Raw genomic sequence first — 25,183 nt, 5'->3', positions numbered from 1 at the left:
AGTGATGAATAATGTTAGCAAATACATGCAATTTGAGAAGACAAAGCGACAGACCATGCACATACCAAGCATAGTTACACAGATGTTCTTCATTCAATGTGCTAGAGGAAAAACTGGTGTGGCTGCAGTAAGGCCCCTAAGGAAGTACAACATCAAATCAGTTAAAAACATGCACTGAGCTTATCACATGCATAACATGAAACACTATCAAAATAGCCATGGTAACATTTTAACAGATTTCTTTTTAAGTTAGTAAAAGATCTGAATCTATTACCTCTTCAAGATACAAGCTGTGGCCCTTTGGGCTGGTATCAAAATGTATACCTTCTGTGTTCTGATGTTCATAACATCATGCAAACATGCATGTCATAACGACATGCAAACATGATCTTTTCACAGATAACATGCATGTTACAGTGCAAGCGACAATACTGTTAGAATTACCTCATCTAAATCCTTAAATTTGTTCGGGAACTATAAAAAACACTCATAAGCTTGCAATCTATCAGAACATCTTTGAAGAAAGACCGTCTTTTCCTCTATCACTACAAAATCTGAACCACCCTTTTGAAAAAAAAAAATTGCCATTGGGTTATGAAAATGTTTCTATGGTAAATCAGCACTTTGATTAGACACTGTGTCTTTAAAGGCTGAAATCAGCAGTTCATACTGTGATTCTGACTAAACTTTAATAAATCAACTTCCACTTTAATTTGGCCCATTAGATCTTCTTAATTTCATTTCATGTTCTAATATCACACTGTTCTAGCAGTACCCATTAATATGGACTGCTTACTATTTCCCAGTTCTCTGATTTTTCCATACTCATTTTGCCTACTCTGTGCTTAAGAGTTTCCTGTGTTTTTCTTCCAATACCTCGTCATACTTTTTGCAGTATATAATTCACTGTTCCTCCTCCTACACATAGCCTGTTTTATGTTCTTTCTCTTTTTTTATCTTGAAATTATTCTTTTGCCTCATGTCTTTCCATCCACCCCTCCCCTTTCAGCCTGTCTTTCACAGAAGATGAAATGATCTACCGTTCTTTTTCACTCAATCCTTTATTATATCTCCAGACACCCAAACTTCTTTCTGTTCCACACACACACCATGCTCACACTATTTTCTACCTGTCTCTCCCATTCAATACGTCTTTCTCTTGGAAGACACATTAGTTCAAAGCATATTTCTCCCTTCTTTTGAACAAGAGAGCCAGCCTTCTAGATGGACATGTTCCTTTTTCTGTTGTGATTGCCAAAAGGGAGCTCTGTTCTTCGCAGAGAGGGGATGATCTGGACTCAGTACATTTTGCTACAGATCAAACATACACTCTGCAAAGAGAAGACCGTGTGCTCTGAGAAGAGGGTGGGTACTGGCAACTTAGATACTTAAGGGATGGCAGTAGATGCCACAGAAGCATGGAGAACCCCTTCTGCTATTTTTACTCTTTATATTTTGACACTTACTTTTATCCTGTTGGCCTCGTCAGTCATGCCTACAGGACAAAAAGGGACTAGCCCTTCAGGTATTTACTCCTCAGAAAATACCATGGATTCAAGTATGAAATTCTCTTTTTATGACTTGTCACTCAAGAGAAACATTAAACATCATTTCCAGATGAGTCATGTCTCTGTGGAGAGCTTTCAACACAGAACACATGCACTAAAAGGATGGACTAGCAATGCCTACCATTCCTCGAGAAAGCCTTCAAAGATTAAAACAGTGGACTGGCTTTCTTTTGCTCAAATAAATTACTTGTGTACATCCTTTTGCTATAGAAAAATAGGAAGAAGCAGATGTCAAACATTCATTACTTTAAAAGAAAAGAGAAAAAAAAAAAAAGGGCCCTTCCTCCTTTCAGTGCACTCACTGGCTTGTTTCTTCCTTTTGTGAGAGCTGCTGGATTTCCCTTGCTGTCTGCTGTCTTCCTTCCTAATGACGTAAAAGGCAGCGTCGATGAGGTTTTGATCAGGTTTGCTGTTTGGCAGTTGTTGTTGTTATTTTGGTTACCACTGAGCGTCTCCATTATGGATCGAAAGGTTCCAAAAGGCCTTTTTAGCTGGTCTCCTGCTGGTTCCCCAGTGCTGGGTGGAGCCCGCAAAAGTGCTTTGCCCCGATCTTTGTCCTTTTCCTCATTTAGTTCTGACTCTGCTAGCTCCACCTGCACCACAGGCTCCTCGAAAGTTACTCTGAGTTTCAAATTTTGGGAGGTTCTGCGTTTTGAAGATGGAGACTTGAGAGCACTCTTAGGGCTTGTGGCAACCTTTTGAGCAGTGGCACTGTCTGTGCTGGACGGAGAGCTGTCTCCACAAAACTGGCTCTGAGGTACAGTACCAGACTGATACTGGGCTTCGTTATCTGGATCACTACTCTCTGAAGTAGGGGAAGGGCTGTGGCCATCCACTGACTTAGAAGCTCTGGTACCAAAAGGGAAGCGGCGCCCTGCTGCTGAAGTGTGTTTCTTAATCATCAGGTGCAAACTCTCTGTGCTCTCAACACTTTCCACTATGGGCTGAGGCCTTGGTTTGTCAGTTCTTTTCACAGGGGTGTTCTTATGGTCCTCAGAATTAGCTGAGTCTGTGTCAGACTCACTGAGAGACCTCTGCATAAGCTGCCTCAGTCTGGCTAACTTCAGCTCCCTTTTCTCTGGCAAAATCTTCTTCACGTTCTTGGAGGATGCATGAGCATCCTGAAATTCCAAAGTCAGCTTTTCCTGCATACAGACATTTTCAGAGATTTCCTTTCCCAACAACTGGCGCAAGATTTTATCTGAGTCCTCATCTTTTATCTTGGCTCGAGTGCGACTAGAAGTTCCCAAGCTGCCAAGAATCTGAATCCCTTCTTGGGTGTTCAATTTACTTTTTGGTGGAGACAATTCATCTGCTTCAGATGGTTTCCACTGGGGTTTGCCAGAGGCAGGGGATGATGGCGAGCTTAAAGAAAAAAAGAGGAAGAAATACCACGGCCAAATTAATGCACATATAAAATGCAAAACTGCCATTTCCAGTTTACAAGTCTGTCTCAGCTTATTGTTACTTATCCTCTTTTTTGCTACTCACGTGGAATTCATTACTATGATGCTACAGTGAAGAACACAAAGAGAAGGATGCAACTCTGCTTCCATTCCTAATTAGGATTTGAGCCTCTTTACTTTCTTTTACAAAGAAAACTCCTTAAAACAAAAACTTAGGATCATCATTTCAATGCCAAAGATGAGTTTCTCAGGAAAACGTTTGAGAAACTACTCTTTGTGGGAGCTGACATGGTTTAGAAGGTGAAAAAAAGCCACAAGGACAAATGCCTACTGGGCAAGTCATATCATAATACAAAAGTAGGTTATTCTAAATACTGATAAGGTATCAGCCCTCTGCATAGCTATGATTTCATAAATCTAAACTTCATCTGGTACTAGTAATAGCTATGTAAGACATCATAAAAAATCAGATCCATTCACACTCAAAACCTTCTCAGATATGAAATACTGAAAAGCATGTGAACAGTGACATTAATTTATTTCAGAACAATTAGATTGATAAATTAAATTTAAAACTCCAAATATTATATAGTGATGAAACAGTTATCTTAAGTCTGATTTGCAAAGAACATAAATTACAGAGGCCATTTCTTTCCCCATGACATATGTCAGAGCTCTTGATAATCCAAGTTCTTTTTTTAAGCCACTTTTTCTCTAAGCAATGGTAAAGTGACAAAATTGAGGTTGGTGTAAGGCAGTGACTCTATAAATCTTATTTCTTTTTTGCAGGCGACTTCTACCCTGCTGAATTCATAAGCAGTGTACAAAATCCACGTGTATATACTATCCATTTCATCTTCAATCCATTTTGAGTTCTTCTCCCTGCCAGAAGACAGGCAAACCAAAACAGTCACTGAAGAATATGCATATGTCTAAAATAGAAAATCCTATCAAGATGGTTAGATTCTCTTAGATCAGCTTCTGGCTGCTTGGAAGATGATAAAATCCACTAGGGATTTATAGCTGGAAGAAAAAGTAGTAGCCAACTATGAAATCAAATTTAAAATAATAGTTTATCATTTTCAGGCTTGTGTATTTAACTAAAATGATGTTGAAACCTACTCTTTTACAGCAATAATGAATGATGAGAGGTCTGCTCTCACCTGATCTTATCTGACACTGAAAGTGAAATGGTCCTGGTGCTCACAAGTACACAGATGAAAGACCACTTGGAAAGTCCAGTCAGCAAAAATCACAGAAACCAAATGAGCTGGAAGACAGCGTTTGGTCCCACTGCCCCTGCTGAGCTGGCAGACATGGAATACAAAGACCATGGGTCTATTAAAAAAAAAAAAAAAAGGACAGAACAACTCTTTCCAGTGTGGTTTTCTACTTCAGAAGGAGTTCAGATTTTTCAGCCCTTTCCTAGCCAAAATTCTTTGAAAGAAATGCATCACCAATCCCAATGTCTTTATCTACTGCTATAACTGTTTGCACTTGTCTGAAACACTGACATGAACTTCATGGACGTGGTGCACTTGTTCAGAACAGTGCATGAGATTCTGTAAAAACAGAACAGAAAGCAGTCACTGCTCCTACACATGATGTCCCAAAGTTCAGGCCACCGATGCCAGTGGAAGAAGATTTTATGCTGGCTTTCTATTTTAACATATATTTAATTCCCTAAAAACTTTGTGAAACACTGCATTTATCTTCCAGAGAGGAAACTGAATTAGAAGGTCATGATACACCATGCTCTATTTGCACCTGAGTTACTTAATTTATTTCAATGTCATCTTGAGATTGCTATTGGAGGGAAGTTGTGTGCTTACCTGATTACCATGCACCATATTGGAAATCTATGGCAAAAGTCAGAGAGAAATGTCAGGAGACTCTAGGCTCCAGACATGGGCCTCTACTGGAAGGATTCCTTTCCTCTTCTTTAAGGCTGCTCATTTTGTGTCTATTTCTGGGACTTGCACTGACAGAGTATAAACAATACATAAAATTTCTGGAGTTTTGACTTTTTATACAAGCTACTGCAGGCAAAAGATTTAATGAGTGTAAGGAGTCTTATTAACCTGAAAGCAGGTTTTGTTGGTAACTGGCTTTATGAATCACAGCTGGCAGTAATGTTTGGTGGACCAACATAAGGTCAAACTTTACAACTTTCCTAGGGGTTTCTGGGATTCACTGCAATTCATCTAATACAAAATATATTCTATTCCACTATAAATCTGATTTTTACTCTGGTGGGAAACTGGGACTATTAATACCATATTCAAAATGTCAAACATTTATACAGTATTATACACTGTCAAGTTCTAAAAGCTCAGCTTCAAGCCCATAAGGTAAAAGAAATACATTTGCTTTGACAAAACACATCTACTATTTGACAGGTCACAGCTTTTCCTGATAAGCATTACACCATGAAACTGTAAATCCATGCTACAGTAGAATTGCAGTCACATTACCTTGAGGACATGGGCAGTGACTTGCCCTCTGACCGCTGGGCTTCTAAAAGCTGCTGGAGTTGGTTCTGTAATGTCACACGTTCTACTGTCTGCCTGCAAGAAAATGTAAGACTGTTTACCTTGAATTTTAGAACTGTCAGCATTAGTAAGCTACAGGATAAATGATACTATTTGTTCAACTTTGTATTCCACAGAGAAACTTTGTTAACTTATAATTTAGATAGTAAATAAAGACGGAGATTTTAAATAATGACATATGCAGAGTCCGTACTTCTACAAATTGTCTCTGAAATCCTGAGGGCATTTTGTGATCACTGTACAATACCAACATAAAGATGCTCCTTTATCAAAGATTATTTATTTTACTTCATATAAGGACAAAAGTGGGATCATAAGCAGCAGTTCACTGGATTTGAGTCACTCACAGAAAGTAATATTCCAGAAACAAAGATATGTCAGAGCAAAATTAGGGCCACTTGGTTCTTGCTTGTTTGTGGAAAGGAAGAGGAAAAGGACAGAGTAAGAAGTCACTTGCCATGTTTGGTGGATGGCTTTTGCTGTGCAAACAATGGCTCAGACAACCGCTCTCTCCTTTTCTCCCTGCAAATGAACTCAGGGAGGAATCTTTGACTACTGGGAAGGGCAAGTCCAAGTTTCCTCAGCTGCAGGATGGAGCTATGTATTCCAAGGGAGTACAATAAAAGCATATCTACTTACTACCCAACCTTGCTGAAAGTCCTACCTGTGCTCTGCACCCACATTATATTCAGTACTGCTGCACATCCTGCAGTCTATTACTTTCAGTGTGGTGTTGTGATCTACATTACTCTGTAAATAATTTTAGAGTCCAATGTTAAAAAAATTAGAGTAGTAGATATAAATTACCAGTGGTATGAAAGTGACATCCATACTGGAAACTCCATTTACCACAGAACTGTAAGAACATTCTCTGTTGTCTTGCTAACTTTTCCATAGGACTTAGTTTAATAAGTAATTTGCAAATCTTCAAGAAGTTCAACCAAAATGAAGGATTTTACTACAAAAGTTCTTATCCCTGTCCCTGCCCCAATCTAATTTTGACCCTCCGTTCTAACATCAAAACAGCTTTTTAGCTTGTTATCAAAACAGATAATATTCGATCTTGTTTAGTGACATATGTAGGATTCAGTGCCTCTAAACTCTGCACAAACAGAATTATCGGGAAACTACTGGAAAAGAAGAGACTTCCAGCTTTTCATTAGTGTATATACATTGTCTTTCACCTGGAATATAATCAGCACATTCGGTTTTATTCCCTGGTCCTGATCAGAAAAAAATGAACATGTGAAAGTGACTTCTTATCTTTTTCTTCCAAGCCATACCTCTCTTGCTGGAGAAGTAATATGTTTTCACTACTTTTATTCTTATTAGACCTGCAGAACTAACGCAGTTCTCCAACACTGAGCTGGATTCTTTCCTAGCTCACATACCAACAGCAGAAGAGCTAACCATGTTCCAAATGCAGTCTTTATAACTGGCAATGTCAAAGCCAGAAAGAATCCAGATGACTTTTCAGACTAGGGGCTTGTACTTGCAGGGCTGACAAAATTAAATGTTTTACTTGTAACATATCAACGTGGATCTGAAATGTAATAGAGAAATAAAGATGGGATCTTGACATACTGCCTTGCCATTACGTTTTACAGCACAATTATGCCTTAGGTAGATCTTGGCTTCCTTTAATTTCCTTCCTCTTGCCTACATATTTCCTTACACTATTTTAAAATCACTCCTACCATCTGTCGACACTGGCTTACCTTGCAACTCTTTGCAGAGAGACTCTCTTTTGACAGATAGGGAAATTTTGATTTGAGATTTGATTGTGATGCAGTTTAGCTGTTTACTTGTCCTTTATATTTTTTCAACTTCTATTTTCTGAATATCTAAATAATGTAATTAATGTCTTAAGCCTTTAGCTTTAATGGAAATGTCTCACAGCTCTTCTGCAGAGTTAAAATCCTCATTGCATTTAAAAATTTTATTTTGCTAAAAGAATTATAGTTTCCTCTATTTCTCCTCTATTTCCTCTATTTTCACAGTTCAACTAGTAAATAATTACCTCACAGTACAGAAACCCACACATCTTTTCAGCAGTATCCCTAAGGATATATAACATACACATATATCTATGATAACATTGAAAATAAGGGATCTCAGCTCCTTGGAACAGCAATATTGCTAAGTATTAAAAACAGGCTGATTCAGGAGACAAGACCACTGTAACATTATAGGTAATGTGAGAAAAATCTCAAATAATTTTCCTCAGACAGGATCTTCTGTGAAGCTATTTTATGCACGATTGCAATGGCAGGCATCCTGTCAATTAAGAGTGCATTTTAGTAAACAAATCATAACCTTTTATTCCCTATTACCCGACACCTGATCACCTCCCCTATTTCCTCATTGGCTGAGTACTACAGGTTCACAAGCTACTTGATGCTCCTCTATACCATATATGTACAATTTTTCTTTTTTTTTTTTTTTAACCTTTAATTTCTCCCTTTTCCCTTTTTTTCCCCCTTTCTTATGTTTTGAGAACTTGTGATCTTTGTTTTACTGTTCTCACACTGCTCATCCTGTTTTTCTCAAGCTTCCACCTCATTTTGGAACAGTGAGGCCTTCTACTGTCCACTTATTTACTTAGCATTTCTCCTTGTTATGACTACACAATTACCTTGGAATACAGAAAATTAGTTCTCTACTGCAAAAACGCAACTTAGTTTCTCACAGTAAGAGGCTCTATTTACTTTAGGATACCTAAATAACTGTGGACCACATCTACCTCCAAACGAAATCAAGGGTATTCAGTAACTAAACAGGGAAAAGGCTAAGGAATTAGGCTCTAGTGAAGTTTCCATGGTTTGTTGCCTTACTCCTTTGTTTTGTTTCAAATAAAACAAACAAGGACAACCCTATATAGCAAAACCAAAACATCTTAACTAAGTTAAAAAAACTAACAAACAAAAACAACAACCAAAGAAAACAAACAAAAACAGAAAAAGACAACCATTTTGAAGTTTATATTGTCTGTTATTATACTTCTATACAACACATATTACCACAAAAAAATCTCCCAGCAACTTGTACACACCTTACTTTACCACCACTACAATAATCTTTTGTCAGTCATTTTTACAACTATCCCTATGAAGTTTCAGGAAAAGCATGGCTTTTGTCTACAGAACACAGAAAAGTATTGTCAACAGAGAACATTCGACCATTTCTCACCTTTTTTTGCCTCATGGTCTGCTTTGACCTTTGCTTTGCAAGAGATTTTGGCTTGATAGTGTATCAATAAGTTATTAGTAAGTGTCTGATTCATTATTTGATTTGTAAATCCAGGTCCACAAGCATAGGACAGAGCGACCCCTCAGGAATCCAGGTCTGTCATCTAACAGCATTGTAAAAGAAGCCTAGGCAAGCATTAATTTTATGTCATTGGTTCTGACCTGGTCTCTTCAGGCCAAACAATACAAGTCATTACAGCTAACGTCATCAGTGATGGAAACCATACACTTGTGCAGGCAGAAATTTTCTACTTTGGCACCTAACATTTTCGTAGACACATGAAATCAGTGAGAGAATAAGTAAGATTGTAAGGCCTGCAGAGATTCGGAAAGCAAAATGAAAACCACTATTTTGATAGGCTCTGTGAAAAACTTTTGTGACTACATTGGGTATTCTCATTCAGAAAATCCTACTGGTTTGACCAAACCTCTACAGTTAACAAAAGATGCAGATAAAAGATTTTATTTTCAATCCAGTAACAGCATTTCATTTATTTATTTATTTGTTTGTTTATTATTGTTATTTATTATTGTTATTATTATTTTTGTGGGCTGCTTTCCTTTTTTAGCTATGGAATGGACTTCTTGGTTGCTTCGCTCTTTGGCGGCAATCTCAGTTAATCCCCTTGTGACGGGTTGATGGACAATTTCTAGTTACAACTTATTTCCTTCTTTCAAATATCAAGGCTTTTCTTTCTGAATGGAGACTTCGATCCAACTCAGAAGGTTTTGTAATCTTCTTACGTTTGTATCTTTAATCTGAACTGCTTTGGATCAAAGAGCTGCAAGATGTGAAAACTCTGGCACACTGTGATATTATTTTATTTTCTGCCTTCTTTTCAGGAATGGCTCCAAGGCTTGTGATGGATTGGGATAATTTCTCTCTAGAACTACTCTGTGTTGTCTTGATGACTGGAACAGCTCAGAAGAGAATGAAAGAAGGTTTATTCTTTGGATTCAGACTTTTGAAGACGGGTCTTGCTAGGTGCCAGTCTACAACAGTTTCTGTACTGCTGTTCTTGCACAATGTCAACCATTCCAGTCTTCCTGTGGTTGAGCACATAGCAGAGAGAGGCTCTGGTTGATAAGAAGCCCAGAATAAAAGCAGCTTTCATGATCAGCTCATGTTTACAGCAGCTGAGAGAAAGTTGCAGAGCAGCAGATAAGCGCTTGGTGTGTTGATACTACTACCCTTCCGTTCAAGTGATCCATCATGATCCAGCTGTATCTAAAACAATTAACACCAGCGGAAGTAGGTGGAGAAAATATAGCAAAGCCAGCACAGCTGACCAAGTGGGACCCTTTCCCACGTAAAAGAAGTTTAAAGTGACTTAGACTACAAACTGGACTTTAATCTGATGCTTTTGCTTTCTCCAGAGTTGTTGCAACCACTGAATTCCTTTGCTATGTTACAGACAAGGTTCCTTGAGAACCTGGAGAAGCTGCCCCAGCCACATGCTTCATGCTGTACTTGGATTTTTAAGCAGCCTCTACCGATGGTAAAAGTCTTCTTCCATCATCTCCCCTGACTCCTGAGAACAGGCCTCTAAATATGGTGCAGTGCTTTTTTAGGAGCTTACTCACAGCTTGAAGAATGCAGACCAAATAGCCATGCAGTAACTATTCTTTCAGGCAGAAAATACAGTGTTTCACTGCCTCAGTAAACTGTAGCAGGGTAGCACAGGAGATTCATGTCTCTTTGTAGAAGAGGAAGAAAAAGCTGCTGTGGCACTTACTGGATATAAATAAGAAGCCTGAAAAAATATGCTGCTGAAGGGAAGCAGATTTAACTCCAGCTGAGACAAGCAAAGGAACACATCAGGAGTCAGATAATCATTTAAATGACTTCCTGTGCATGTAGACTGTGAGAGGACAGAGGGGATGCTTGGAAAAATGATAATGCTTTTGTCAGGAAAGTCAGAACCACACTGTTTCTATGGGGGTAAATAGCCTGCTATCTGACATAAGAGGTTTCTTTTCCACATGAGAGGTAACATGTATCAAGTACTGAGTGAGCACTGAAGAGACTGAAGCATGGAGAATCCATGGTTGCCATTTCTACTTCCTGTGCTTGTTGTTTGTTTTCCTACTGAGTTATGGGGAAAACAAATCATTAGATATTGAGATGAGTCAAGGGTTGATGCAGGCTATTCAGGAAATACATTTTTTTCTTCTTCTTTATATCACTTGATCGGTATATTTTAGTGTTCCTTAGCAAATGAACAAACAACAAAACACCTGTTATTTCAAAAAGCCTAGTGAACACAGTGCCAGAAAGTAAAATTATGAAAATTATGATAATCCTGAATTCACTGTTTGTATTTACAAGAGTATAAATGTAAAAGAGACTGATGATTTCTTGAAGAGAAAATGCCTTTATAGCATAAAAGCTTTGAGGCATAAACATAAAAAGCATACTTCAAGTGCAGTAAGTTATTCTGCAAAGACAAAGTACTACTACTACACATTCTTTCTCTAAAAACAGTATAAAACAGAGAGTCGATTATAATAAAATACTTTTATCTAGTTTGTTTTATATTATATTTTATTATTCTAATAAAAACTGTATCACAGTGGTGGGTTGGCTCTGGCTGGCAGCTAAGCACCCACACACCCAGTCCCTCATTCCCTTCCCCCTCACCTCCTCAGTAGGACAAGGGTAGAAAATAGGAAGAACAAAAGTGAAAAAGTTCATGGGTTGAGAGAAACTCAGGGAGATCACTTACCAGTTACCATCACAGCTCAGACAGACTGGACTTTGGAAATTTATTGCCAATCAGCATGTATTTTTAATTATTGATTCAGGTATTGGGAAACAAATAAACAAACAAACAAAAAAGACAAACATTTAAAACTCCTATCCTCTCCCTTTCAAGGTTCAACTTCACTCCCAGGTTCATCTACACTCCAAGTCCCTCTCCTGCCTCATTGCCAGGCTTCCCTCCAGGCAGCTCTCCTATCCCCTTGCTATTGTTGCAGGTTATACCAGCCTCTTCAGTGATGTAATTATTGACACAGGTCAGGGTCAATGAGTATCAGTTTCTTTCTGCTGCTTCTTCCTTCTCACTCTTTCCTTTGCTCTGGTGTGGGTCCTCTACATGGGCTAAAGTTGCACCAGGGGAGGTTTAGGTTGGATATTAGGAAGAACTTCTTTACTGAAAGGGTTGTTAGGCATTGGAATGGGCTGCCCAGGGAAGTGGTGGAGTCACCATCCCTGGAGGACTTTAAAAGACGTTTAGATGTAGAGCTTAGTGATATGGTTTAGTGGAGGACTTGGTAGCGTTAGGTCAGAGGCTGAACTAGGTGATCTTGGAGGTCTCTTCCAACCTAGATGATTCTGTGATTCTGTGATTCTGTAACTGATATGGCATAAGCTTATGCATGGGCTCCAGTCCCTTCAGGAGTGTACCTGCTCCAGCGTGCGTGCTCCATGGGTCACAGTCCCTTTGGGGGTGTGCCTGCTCCACTGGGGAGCACCTGCTCTCCTCTGACCTTGCTGTTCCCTCTTTTTGTCCCTCTTTTGTTCTCTCCTCCTCTCTCTCTGTCATCTTCTGCCCTTATTAAAATGTTTCCACTGAGGCACCATCAACTTGGCTGATAGACTCAGCCATGTCCTCCAGTTGATTTGTTGTGGAGCTGGCTGAAACCATCCATATCTGCTGCCAGGCAGCCCCTAGCCTCTTCTCGCAGAGGCCTACTCTGCAGATCACATGCTAATAAAACCTTGTAGATTACACCTAGTACTATTGTCCACATGCTGTTTGCATAATATGATATGGTCCCATTAAACGTTATTTTCAACCAGCATTTTCATGGCTTGTTGTAGGTGAGAAGCTCTTGGCCATGTATCTAAGTTGGAACTAAGCTAGATCAGTGCTGGTGTTTTCTAAGAGTCTTGAGGCTATTTACACGCTAAATCACAGTTACTGCACCTATAATAAAAGCAAGCAATTGCATAAATTAATGTTTCAGTATAATATGTTCTTTACAGAGCACTTGTAAAAAACATACTAAAATATTCATGCCAGTTTCTGTGAAGAAACAGCAGAACACAGATATATCCTGTGTGGTCGCTGTAGGCTTAGTTATCTTCCAAGTCGAAAAAACACCCTGCAACTACTATTTTCATTTTTCCTCACAACATCAAAAATCAACACTGTAACTGTGAAGAGACACCTGCTATATAGAAAATCATGCTGTGTGAAATGAAATTATGATCAGCAAAGATGTTAACTCAATGGAAAAGGGACAGTACTGCTTACATATAGATATATGTATCTCATGCTTACCTTTTTTCACTCCCACTCCCTTCGTCTATGCTCACAGCAAACTGCCTGAAAAACTAGCTGCTAAAGGTGAAGGGGCAAGAAAGTGTGTTGAAATAAGGGAGAAACATGATTTGAAAAGATCACATATGAGAAGCAGAAAATGGACACACAAACTGAAGACAACAGTATTGTTTTAAGAATGAACCCTCTGTTAAGAATTAAACACTTACTCCTTTAGTTGCTTAGTTAGCTTCACAACCTGAGAGGCCAATGACATACATGTCTCCACGACCACTAAGTAGCGGGAACACATGGTGTGCCCGTGTCGCTCAGCACTTTGTGAAGGTTTCTCTCCTACATGGTTTTGCATGGTAACATTTGCTCCGTATTCAACCAATGTCTGTAAAAACACAAACGAAAACATTGACATCTGTAAACATAAATCTCTGCTGTGATTTCTCATCAACAACAAGAACTTCTGGGTGCAAACCACTCCTGAATAAAATGTTTGAAAAATTTGAAAAACCAATCACTTTGACAAGTCTGTATGCACTTTGAACTCAAAATACATACTACTAAAATCTATTATTCAGGGGCAAGGGTAACAGAATAGTATTCTGTGGTTCAGACGAATTATACTACACTCATTGCTGCAGTTTCAATGGCCTTTAGACATGTAATATATGTATCTGAAAGCTACAGTAGATACTTTCCAAAAAAATCCTTCAGATTAAGCAGGCACAAATTTCTTTTTGCAGAAAGAAATCTGTTTGATGACAATTTCAATCTTTTTTTTTTTCTTTTTTAATGCTGAAAAAAGTCTCATTTTATAGTTGCTTGGTTACCCTCTATTATCTTTTTAAGATACTGAAATAGTTGTCAGCTCCTAGTCTTTAGAAAAAACAATGCCTCTTATTCTGATGGATACTGATGTGCTACTCACTATAATAGCTGAGAACACTAGCTTGTTGCTGGAGAACTGTCCAGGTTGTGAGTATGGTCTCTCAGTTACCCCTGGAACTTGAATCCAGAGCATTGTAAAGTCAAAAGAAGTTATGTCAGGCTGACTTCAAGACATCCAATAACTGAAGCAAGAACTGAAACCCAACCTTCACTCTTTGTCGTTTGTTTGTGATAATCAGTGCTATACACTATTCATGCCTACAGTAAGACCTAAGTGCCTGCAGCAGTGTTCAGATACACACTACATACAGCAGTCTGGAAAAAGTGCTGAACAAAGCCATAAAGTGTCTAAAAACTACAGCATCATCAGATGCAGAGGAAGTGGGTGGCTGAGCTCTTGGCTGATTTATTCAGGCAGAGCTGGTAAGCCAACTAGGGTTTAGAGTGGCCTTGTTGATGCAGAATAACAGGCACAGAGACCTTTACATCTGCTGACAGAAAAGAGGAATGGTAGGCTATCTTATTTGCTAAACCTATAAATAAAAGAAACTATGAACAGTCTTGCACTGCATTTTATGTCAAAAATTTGGGGTTAACTTACCAATAATAAGGAGTTATGAACCTGCAAAAGGCAATCATATAGTCTGGAAAGTGATAGGCATGTTGCAAGAGCAAGGGAATGACTGACTCCCTGTTACACTCCATTTTCTGTACTGGTACTCATACTCCCTCTGCTTTCTTTATCGCTTCTTTCTTTTTACCAAATCATACATTGCACCCTGTTTAAAACCAGACTGTTATCTCACTGGGCAGGGGGCTTATTTGATTTCACAGCACAGCAAAACATGAACTGCACTTAGCACTGTGAGGTGTTAATAAAGTGATATATACTAAAATTGTTTATTTTTGTTGTCATTAGATATTTTCATGATTTATTCGTTGTGGCTTCACATCAACAGAAATCACTATTTGATTTTCATATTTATCTAAAATAAAATAGTTTTAAAAATTCTAAGCCATTTATTAAGGTTCATTTTTCATAGAGGAAGCAGGGCAATTCTCTTTCTTGTTCAGCTTTATCCATGAAAACAGCCTGCAGATGTCACCACTCTGTTCAAAATAACTTACTTCCATTTCTCCCCTAAGTACATTGTACATCTTGATGAGGAACTGTTGAGGTTAACAACAGTAAGCCCAGATCTACAACAACAGCTTCCCATTAGTAAATCATAAACATCTATTCTATCAACTTTTTTTCCAACCAATCATAGCAATTGTCTAGAATACAATAACAAAAACACTAAATTTTGCATGGGTGTTATGACTTATTTATTAGATTCTTATAAGAGTCTGTATAGGGTCCACTCCTGACACCTTTAAAAGAAAAAACATGTTCCATCAATAAGAAAATGCAGAGGTGGTCATGTCCTCTAAATTTACTTGACTGTTTTTTTTTCCCAAGTCTATTCATTCAGCTCAATTGCTACCTTGTTTTCTCCCTCTCTCTTTTTTTTTTAAATTGTGTCAGATTCTCAAACTGGCTTGTATGTAGTTAGGACTTCTCTGAGCCCAGATATATAAATAAACTGCTATAATAATAATAAGCAGCTATGCATCTGTAGCTTCAATGTTATAGTGTACACAAATATTTTTAGCTCCCTGAGAGATTAGCTAACAAGAATTAACTAGGTGTATTTCTTTTAGGGTTGAACTATTATAAATCCTCTGTGTTTGCAGTGGTCTAAGAGGTGCTGTGGGTCAGTTCACCTGTGGTAACAGGACTAACATGTTTATTGGTATAAGCTGAGGGCTTAGACTCTGAGAAATACTCTTCCTCCTTAGACGTTTTCTTCCCCATGTTGACTTGATCACCTTGATTTCTATTTCTATTGATTTCTATTTCTTGGCTTCATCTACTCTTTTAGCTGTTCTTTCCCAATGACTTATTCGTTCGTGAAACACCTTTCTGCAATCATCTGAAATAATTTTACTTTTATTTCTTCTCCAAACAGCTTTCACTCAAAGTTATCACAAATCCCAAATACTAGAATGTACTCCCGTGACTAATGGTTCTAGCGACTCTGATGAACAAAGGGTATATCTGTGTTCTTCAACTCGAGGTATAGTCTAGATACTTGCACCTAGCCATCAAGTTCAACCGTAGAGCTTTTTTGTTATGTCTACACTGACCACCGGTACTGTACAGAGGTATCTAAACTGGTTTATTTAGATCTGACTCTCAAAAGCACTATAGCTGTGTAAGCCTTCTCAGCAGGCCAAACTATCCTTTATAGCAGCTCTGTACAACAGAACTGTATGTTGGCCACTCAGTGGCCAACCTGATTCACTGAGAGCTGGTTAAGAAATCACCATCACACTATTTCGTTTAGCATAGATAGATTTAAAGATTAGAAGTCTGGAAGGGATGGTTTGCTAAAGGTGTAAGTCCTTCAATGCAAAACAAACTGCAACTGTTAGACTTCCATAAGGAAAAGATGAAGAGCTACAGCTCTTCAATGGAAAAAGAAACAAAGAAAATATAACAGTAAGAAGAGCAGGATTATCTACACTGGCCTCTCTTTTTTAACATAAAAACATATTAGGTATTTTTGTGTATATACTATATACTGTATAATCATGCTTTCTTCTTGGAGCATGATTACTTTAGATTTATAATAGCATCAATACAATAGCATCCAACAGAATAGAATATAGAAAGTAGAACTTTCTGGTATTTTAGTCTGAGTCCTACTTGTTTAAAAGTTCTTTCTTGCAGCATATTTTAGGGTATCAATAATTATTCCTACTTGTAAGACCTCCTGTAAATGTTTTAATAGTTGTTATTATTCAAATTTGATTTAAATTAGGTTTCTGATGTAGCTATTACTCTACCTGTATGCATCCTAGATAGCCATGTTGAGCAGCTATATGAACAGCAGTATTTCCATCCTGGTCAACTTCATCCAGTGAAATCCCTTGTTCTTGCATAAACTGAAGAAGCCACAGAAGTATTTTCTCCTAAGAGAAGGGAGAAACAGATGCCACAAAAGATAAGAAATGATGAAAAGCTACAGGTACAGGAGGAATACTGGTACTGCCATCTGGTGCCAATACTGATCAATAATTCCTTTCATAAGACCTTGCTTTCAGCCTCTCTGAACTTTGTAGGACTTAGTATATCAGGAGTTTGTCTCTGACTGCTTTTTTTTAAGGAAATATACCAAAATATTTTTATCTGCCTTATAAAAAGACGTTACATTGCTGTAACACATTCTGACAAATTGTACACTGAAAAGCATGCATGCCTATGTCATGTAGAGGACACCTGAAGCACAACAGCTTGTGTGTCAGTCTGAAGATCTTTTTTTGACACTTCGTGAAACTTCACAAGCTTCTTTGGAAAATTACAACAGGAATATGTACAGATCACAGAGATGAGCAGTTAGATTCTTCAAATCTATCATCATGCTCCAGTTGTTGTGCAAGAAGAGAAGCAAGGCAACTAAACCCAGGACATCTGTCCATCCTGAGCTCTCAGTGCACTGACTTTTCAAGGAAAAGGAGATGGAACCTCAGATTCTTTAGGTCTCCTCCAGAATATTCCATCCATTCAGGCACCTGGATCTCTGCTTTCTACTTCAGAGGGACAAATTGTCTGGAACTTATCTTCTTTGCGTTTCCATTTTAACAGCAATTTTGTTTTTTGTTACAGGGTGAAGGAATAGGTATTTACACTTCCTGGCTGAATGCCAAATATAGATGACAGCCAGCATGGAGGAATTACTTAAGATCACATATCCCTTTTAAAATACTTTCGAGCAATTTCTGGAGATGCCTGTAGTGTTGGCAAGCAGTGGAGAAGGATTGCACTACTCCTGTGAATTTCCCTTATGTTTTAATAATAAAAAGAAAAATATTTTAGAGACATTCCTCTGCGGAACTGGAACGGTTATAGCTATGAAATTATATATATCTTCAAAATGTAACAGTGACCAAAACATCGAGCATGGCCTATAATTTTATGATCACAATCATCATGGAGCAAATTAGGCTTTCCAGTCATTATGTTATCAACATAGAAATCAAGCACCTGGATGACTAAAATCCATCATCTCTACTTAGAAGTGTCTGTGTATTAACTCATCACAGGCACAACACTAAAAGCCTACTGAAACAGTTTGTGTTTCTCTCAAAAGACTACATTTTTTAACAGATGTATCCTTGACATGACAAATACAGGTAAAATAACTTCATTTTTCTTCACTTACATACAGAAAAACAAAAAATCATTTATCAAAATATACAATACATCCCTTTTGTAAAACTCCTATTATGTACCTGGAAGAAAATTTTTCTTAGGAAAAGGTTTATAATCATCAATTTACTCAGACAAAATGAAGAATAATAAAATTTATTTATAAGATTAAGATAATGTAAAATAGTCACATACTTGTTATGTAACAGAACCTGATATATACTGACAAATTATTCAGTACAGCTGGTAATTTTAAGACCTTCAATGGACGTATGTTGTAGCAGTGGTTATCATCCCTCTGGCATATTCCACACCTACACCAATGCAAACCTCTCTAAAAAAAAGATTCTGGGAAAACGTCATAATACATAATTTCTGTTTTGGGACAGGCTGCAGACTGGCTCCATCAGCTGGCTTTTGAAACAGAAAGAGCAGTTAGCAAAGACCATTTAAATGATTAAATATACTACAAATGAAAGCATTAGCATGGTGAAGAGTACAGACTCAACAGTCAATCTTTGCCCCATTACTTGAAATTGATTAAAAAAAAATCAGTAGATACTAGGTTTTCTGAATAAAAGACTGAGGTGTGTGAAAGGAACACAAAAATGACATTACAAAGGAAAAACCAATCATCTTGAGGTGCATAAATGTGCATTTGCATATCTGAATGCCACACACTGTGCCCACATTGTGGTCTCTTGCACTACACCACTGCCGAGAGGCACACGGAAACCCCTTGAGGCTCTCAGTCATGCTCTGGTTCCCCGAAGTCCCTCTTGACTCTCTTGAGCCTGCAGGTAACAAACACTTGGCATTCCCCAACCTCCGTCTCTTACCAGTGTGGTCAATGCTATCACGGACAGTATCCATGTTGGAAAGAAGCTACAGCCCTTTGAAGCTCTTAGTCAGGACCTAATATGTGCACCTGGGATTGCACCATCACTCCTTCCCGTTGTGTGCTGTCAGGAACAGCTGGTATGTGATCTACCATGCACCAACAACCTGGCGTGAAGAGCCCTGCCCACCATGGTTACTTCTTGCAAAAGCTCATGGTTAAAGAAGCCCTAGGTAGGAGGTAAGCAGACCAGGCTACCAGTTGGCTATAAGCTCTTCTTCTCTTTCATCAGACGAATTTATGTGGTTCCTCTCTCATTTGACAAAATACAGTATTGTTGAGATGTTTTTGGAGTCTGGTCATGACTGTGGCTTGATGACCTTTAACATAGGAGCTTTGCTATGAAATCACTTTTGTTACCCATTCCAAATGATATTTATTGAAGAAAAATATGGTATGCATGCCTAATGCCTAGGGAAACAATGGATGGGCTGACTCTGATAGAAAATGATTCAATTACAGGTCTTCCTTGTAATAATATTACTCTTGTAATTCTGCCAAGACCAGTGTTTACACGGATTATCTCTCATGTAAGTAATGGTAAAATAAATTAAAACTTTGAGGATAGTGCCAATTACGCTTTGGAATATCTCAACTCTTTTTTTCTTCCTAACACAGTTGGGCAAGATAGTCTGGCTTCCCTTCAGCCTCAACATTCCTTCATGTTTGTAAGACATTTATAGTTTATAAAAAAAAAGATAGTTGACCTTACATATGAACTTTCTTTGACGTTCAGCTAACTAAGAAAATTTGGCAGTAATTTTTATATCACCTTTGTAAAATTCATGCATGGTTGACTGTAGCTGGTGTTTCTTAACTGGTGGAGCTTCCGTCCTGAGCTGAAAAGAATATCTAGATAAACTGTGCCAGATCTGCTCCTGGCAGTAGACAGCAGAGCTTGAAAAAAAAAAGGACTTGACTGGATTCAGTTTGTATAAACATCTTTAGAGATTTAGAGATGAGGACAAAATTAGGCTAATGAAAAGAAGACATGAACATAAGTTCATATGAAGCTTTCTCTTCCAAAGTTTCTTCTCAGTAGTAAACATTTCTTTCTCAAATCCAGTACTGATTGGGCTCCCAGCTTCCTTACATCAGTTGTAAGTTTACAAGCCTATATTGTTACAGAAAGCAGGATAAAATCAATCAGTATATACGGCAGATTCCTAATTTGCACCAGTAATATCTGCATAGCAGGTGAGCAAAGAGTAATGGAGGTGTTTGCACAGCCAAGAACAAAGTGTCTGTGTTGCCTTAGGAAACAGCAAGAGAAAGGGTAGACTTCCAGCTCCATAGCTTTCCAGATCTGCCCCTCTCTTTCCACCCCCCTATAGTAAATCCACCCTTGCAAAGAATCAACTAACAGCCAAAACACGCCACAATATTTGTAAGGCACTGAATAAGATAACCATGTTTGTACAGGAAAGAAAAAGCACATTTTCTTAGGGAATACGTTTTGCTTGTCCTCTCTTTTACTAAGGAAGAGAGAAAACAGCATTAGCACAAAAATAGTATTTTTTCTGCATTTATCCTTAATGTCTGTTGAAGAAACTGGATGATACAACTGGTCCATCTGCCAAAGGCATTAGAGAAGAATAACCAATCACTATTACTTGTATAGTAAATCCTGGAGAAGGTCCTTTGAAGAGGGGTTACCGCAAGGTCTATTTAGGAAAAACAGACTGTGGGAGGAGAATGTGGTCCAATCAAGCTATATGTTTCCCCAGACATAAGCAAAACACCAAAATGCTGTACTTCTGTGGTTTCCCATGATTAGATTTATAGATAAGTTAGGTGTGGAACAGGATTGGTTTACAACGTATTTTTATATGTAATTCTCAATAAGACTGGCTAGAGTTAGGCAGATGATTAAGTTCTGTCACACTTCATTTTACTGCCAATATACTGAATTCATAAATTGCCACAATTGGCCATTTTTTTTTTTTTTGAGATTAGTCCCTCCTGGAAAAGGAATGTGAACTATTCAAAATGTTTGATGATTTTCTAATATCCAAGGGGACTCCCAAGGGATCATAAAGACTAAATTTAGTAGACGCTCCTGGGATTGATAGGCTGGCGTAATATGGCATCTAATCTTCCTCGAGACATTATTTAAAGCTTAAAAAAAGGACTTAAGAGGGAGAACACAGAAAAAATACACAGATTAAATGGGAAAAAGATCTTTCAATATTTAAACTATTTATGAACACCCATGTTTAAAAGCCATAAAATAATAAAGATGCTTTAAATTGAAATTCCTGTATAAGCATCTCAATAATCTCTTTGAAAAGTAAATGAAAACCATACCTGACCATAGCAACCTGCATAATGAATAAGGCTCGGATGATCTTTGGAGCAACTTAATTCTGCAATAGCTTCTGTTTCGCTCACCATCCACCGAACACATTCCAGCTGACCATTCTAAACAAACAACAAAAAAAAATTATTTAAATTCCAGCTGTTTCATTCCAAACACATCTACTAAACAGGGAAAAGTGTATCAGAAATGTAGTATGTCACAAAATTCCTTTTTTTTTTTTGAAGTTTTTCTTTTATTTTTCCTCATGTATTGCACTTGTTTATCTTGCTGTCCTGGATCGAATATAATTTGACTACTTATAATTTGCAGTCACTTACTTTGTGATTTCCATCTTTTCCCTCCTAAAACTACAGCTGAGCAAATGTGTTGGCACAAAATGTTTGCTGAATGGCATCACAGCAGACACCAGCTCAAGAGGCAGTGAAAGAGTACTACATACACAATCTGATCCCTATTGTTCAATTGTTTAGACCAAAGCCATAGCTCTGCTTTTATCACTCACACAACAAGGCTCCATGTTTAATAAGATCATTTACTGGAGCAGAGTGAGCAATCTATCTCCCTACAAACTCAATAATTAAGTGTATGTTTCCTAAGTTATTATTAAGTATTTAGTATCTGAACACCTAAACCTCTTGGATTAGGACCTGCGATCAATACTGTACAAATAAAAACAAGGAGAGGGCTCTTGCCCTGAACACCTTTTACAGCCCATTCTCAAGTGTTCCAAATTACTATGCATGCTCAGGGAGGTTTACAAGTTTCTATGAAGTGAGATGTAGATGCTGCAAAGACCTTGATCCAAGTACAAGGTCTTGCATCTGGTCTGGGACAATCCCAAGCACAAATACAGGCTGGACAAAGAATGGATTGAGAGCAGACCTAAGGAGAAGACCTGGGAGTGCTGGTTGACGAGAAGCTCAACATGAGCCAGCAATGTGTGCTTGCAGCCCAGGACACCAACCGTATCCTGGGCTGCATCAAAAGAAGTGTAGCCAGCAGGGTGAGGGAGGGGATTCTCCCCCTCTTGTGAGACCCCACCTGGAGCACTGCATTCAGCTCTGGGGCCCCCAGAAAAAGAAGGATGTGGACCTGTTAGAATGGGTCCAGGGGAGGGCCATGAAGATGATCAGAGGGCTGGACCACCTCTCCTATGAAGACAGGCTGAGGGAGTTGGGGTTGTTAAGCCTGGAGAAGACAAGGCTTGTAGGGGCGGGCCTTCCAGTACCTAAAGGCGGCCTACAGGAGAGCAAGAGAGGGACTCTGTCAGGTAGTGCAGTGATAGAACAAGGAGTAATGGCTTTAAACTAAAAGAGGGGAGACTTAGATTAGACACTAGGAAGAAATTCTTCCCTCAGAGGGTGGTGAGGCACTGGCACAGGTTGCCCAGAGAAGCTGTGGATGCCCCACCCCTGGAGGTGTTCAAGGCCAGGCTGGATGGGGCTTTGAGCAACCTGGTCTGGCAGGAGGTGTCCCTGCACATGGCAGGAGGTTGGAATCAGATGGTCTTTAAGGTCCCGTCCAACCCAAACCATTCTATGATTCTATGAAAGACAGACGAACATCTTCTTCAGAGCATGTTTGTGACCCAGTGTAAAAGCAACAGCTTTTAGCAGCGTCTCTTGCTGCAGTGTCCTCTCTTTCAACGATTATATTTATCACAATTATCACTAAATGCAGGTATGATCTGCTATTATTTCACTATTCAACTGTCATTTTCATAACCGTTATTATAGTCTTTATAGCTAAATCATTTCAAGCCCTCAGTTAAAACCTCATACAGGACAACACAGAAAACATAAAATACCATCTGCATTCATAGAAAGGAAAAGCTATTTTGGAAAGGAAAGAAATATCAATTTCAAGTTTCAGATTTGTTTTTATACAAAGAGAGGAATGCAAACCTGCAGATTGGAGCCCACCACTTCTCTGCCAGTTTCTAAAGTTTTCCCAAGAAGCAATTAACAACTGAAAAAAATGTATCTGAAAAATCAGAAACCCTTGTCACCCTGTCATTGTTCCGTCTTAAGGTACTCCGTGACTAAGATGAATAGCATTCGACCATCCTATCTTACTGAAGACCCAGAATTAGTTTGGCTAAATTATCCTTCCTATACACCTCTAGGTTTTACTTTAGGGTAGCAACACCAATTATCCTCACATTTCCCTACATAATAGTTGTTTCTGTAAGTTTTGACATTAATTATCACATTTTCTGACTGGTTGCTCTGTAATATGTACATTTTAACTTCGATGCAATTGTTCTAGATAACCAAGATAACCAAGTTTCAACTCCAGATGTGGATCAGAGTTATTTCACGCTTTGTAAACATGGTCTCACACCTTTTTTTTCTAACTCTCTTACACTTTCTGAAGACACAACTGAGTCTGATTGAATGAATGTTCCTCAGAATATAGCAATTTTTTAGACAGTTAACAGATTTAAAAATGAACATATATTCATTGACAGCAATGTATAAAAATGTCAGTAGTATACAGCTGACAGAATATCCTGCATAGTAATCCATTTTTATCTGCATATGAGGTACCAGACAACTGGTTTTTTTTGTTCCCATTTAACAAAAGGCTTGAAAATGACATCCTGCTGGATGTAATGCCTACTGCTGTCAGAGAAAGAAACTAAAACACCTTTATGTTACATTACAGTAGAGACAGAGACTAAATTACCTTTATTGCTAATCCAGCTGGAGTTAGCTGCTCAATGTTTCTTTCATTCAAACAGTCTTCACCCATCAAAGAAGTGAGATGCTGCAGGCATTCTGCATGTCCCTTTGATGCTGCTACATGCAACAGATTGTTGTCACATTCATCGTGAATCTTATCCAGATTATCTGCTGCTAAATGTGGCTGTTAAAGAAGGCGTTATGTTAGTTACAACTAGGGATAAGAAAGATACACAGAACTCTAAGCCTCAGAACCCAAGATACAAGACAAAAGACATTTTCCCATAGTCACATTCTTTTACCACTCACAACCAGCAGCTTTTAATTTCCTGGTACAGCAACTGGCTACCATTAGTGAAAGGATAGAGGCAGTATGCTCATTGAGTTCATTCACTGCTTAATTTCTCTCCATCTAAGGTAAATGCCATAAAGAAGTGCAAGGTTCTTGAATAGCTTTGTCTTTGTACTAGTTTGTTCTACAATGCAGTTGTAAGAAAATACATTTTCATAATTTCTGTCAATTTTGCAATTGGTTTCTCTTCTTTTTTTTTTGGGAGGGGTGGGGGTGAGGACAGGGAGGGGAGGAGGGACAGAAGGCATTATAATTATGTGTAATTGAAGAGAAATCATCCACGACTCTTAAAAATCTTCCTGTTTAATTTTCCTCACCACAAAGCAGTAGCTTGTATTGTTAAGCATAATCTAAATTGTAGTTAAAACATGAGGCAGAAGACTCTTATTTAGTAGCTTGTTTCCATTAAAAAATAATTTGCTGGAATATTTACCCAGAGTAATTCACAACCATGACTTAATACATTATTCCTGCCCGAGTCTAATTTTCAGACAAAACAATTAGACTGATAAACCCCAGAAGGAAAATGGAAGAAAGAACACAGAGTTAAGCAGTAACAATGACAAGTTTCTAGTGTTGTGCAGACTTGTCAGAGTACTGTTTGATGAACATACTTTACTTACAGATTTCGATCTGTTTGGAAAAAAATACATATTTTCTGCCCACCTGCCTACCTATTATGACCTTGTTTTGTTTGTTTGTTTGTATTATTTTTACCAATTCCTGTTT

The 25,183-nt window shown here is 38.2% G+C and overlaps 1 protein-coding gene across 4 annotated transcripts in view; it reads right to left on the bottom strand.

The window, feature by feature from the left end:
* SNCAIP (synuclein alpha interacting protein) overlaps window positions 1-25,183 on the bottom strand; it is a 91,957-nt gene that overhangs the window by 5,670 nt on the left and 61,104 nt on the right. For 3 of the 4 annotated variants that reach the window (XM_048048807.2, XM_066988037.1, XM_048048806.2), the window contains 7 exons: window positions 24,107-24,286; window positions 21,406-21,519; window positions 16,838-16,963; window positions 13,273-13,442; window positions 5,449-5,541; window positions 1,871-2,933; window positions 66-136 (listed from right to left, as the gene is read on the bottom strand). In XM_048048807.2, the coding sequence (XP_047904764.1) occupies window positions 66-136; window positions 1,871-2,933; window positions 5,449-5,541; window positions 13,273-13,442; window positions 16,838-16,963; window positions 21,406-21,519; window positions 24,107-24,286 (1,817 nt within the window). The remainder of the gene's footprint in view (window positions 1-65; window positions 137-1,870; window positions 2,934-5,448; window positions 5,542-13,272; window positions 13,443-16,837; window positions 16,964-21,405; window positions 21,520-24,106; window positions 24,287-25,183) is intronic. The other variant, XM_066988038.1, reaches the window with a different exon arrangement.

This window comes from Anser cygnoides, chromosome Z (genome assembly GCF_040182565.1).
Source record: "Anser cygnoides isolate HZ-2024a breed goose chromosome Z, Taihu_goose_T2T_genome, whole genome shotgun sequence".
NCBI lineage: Eukaryota > Metazoa > Chordata > Aves > Anseriformes > Anatidae > Anser > Anser cygnoides.
This window is presented reverse-complemented; position numbering and strand designations above follow the sequence as displayed.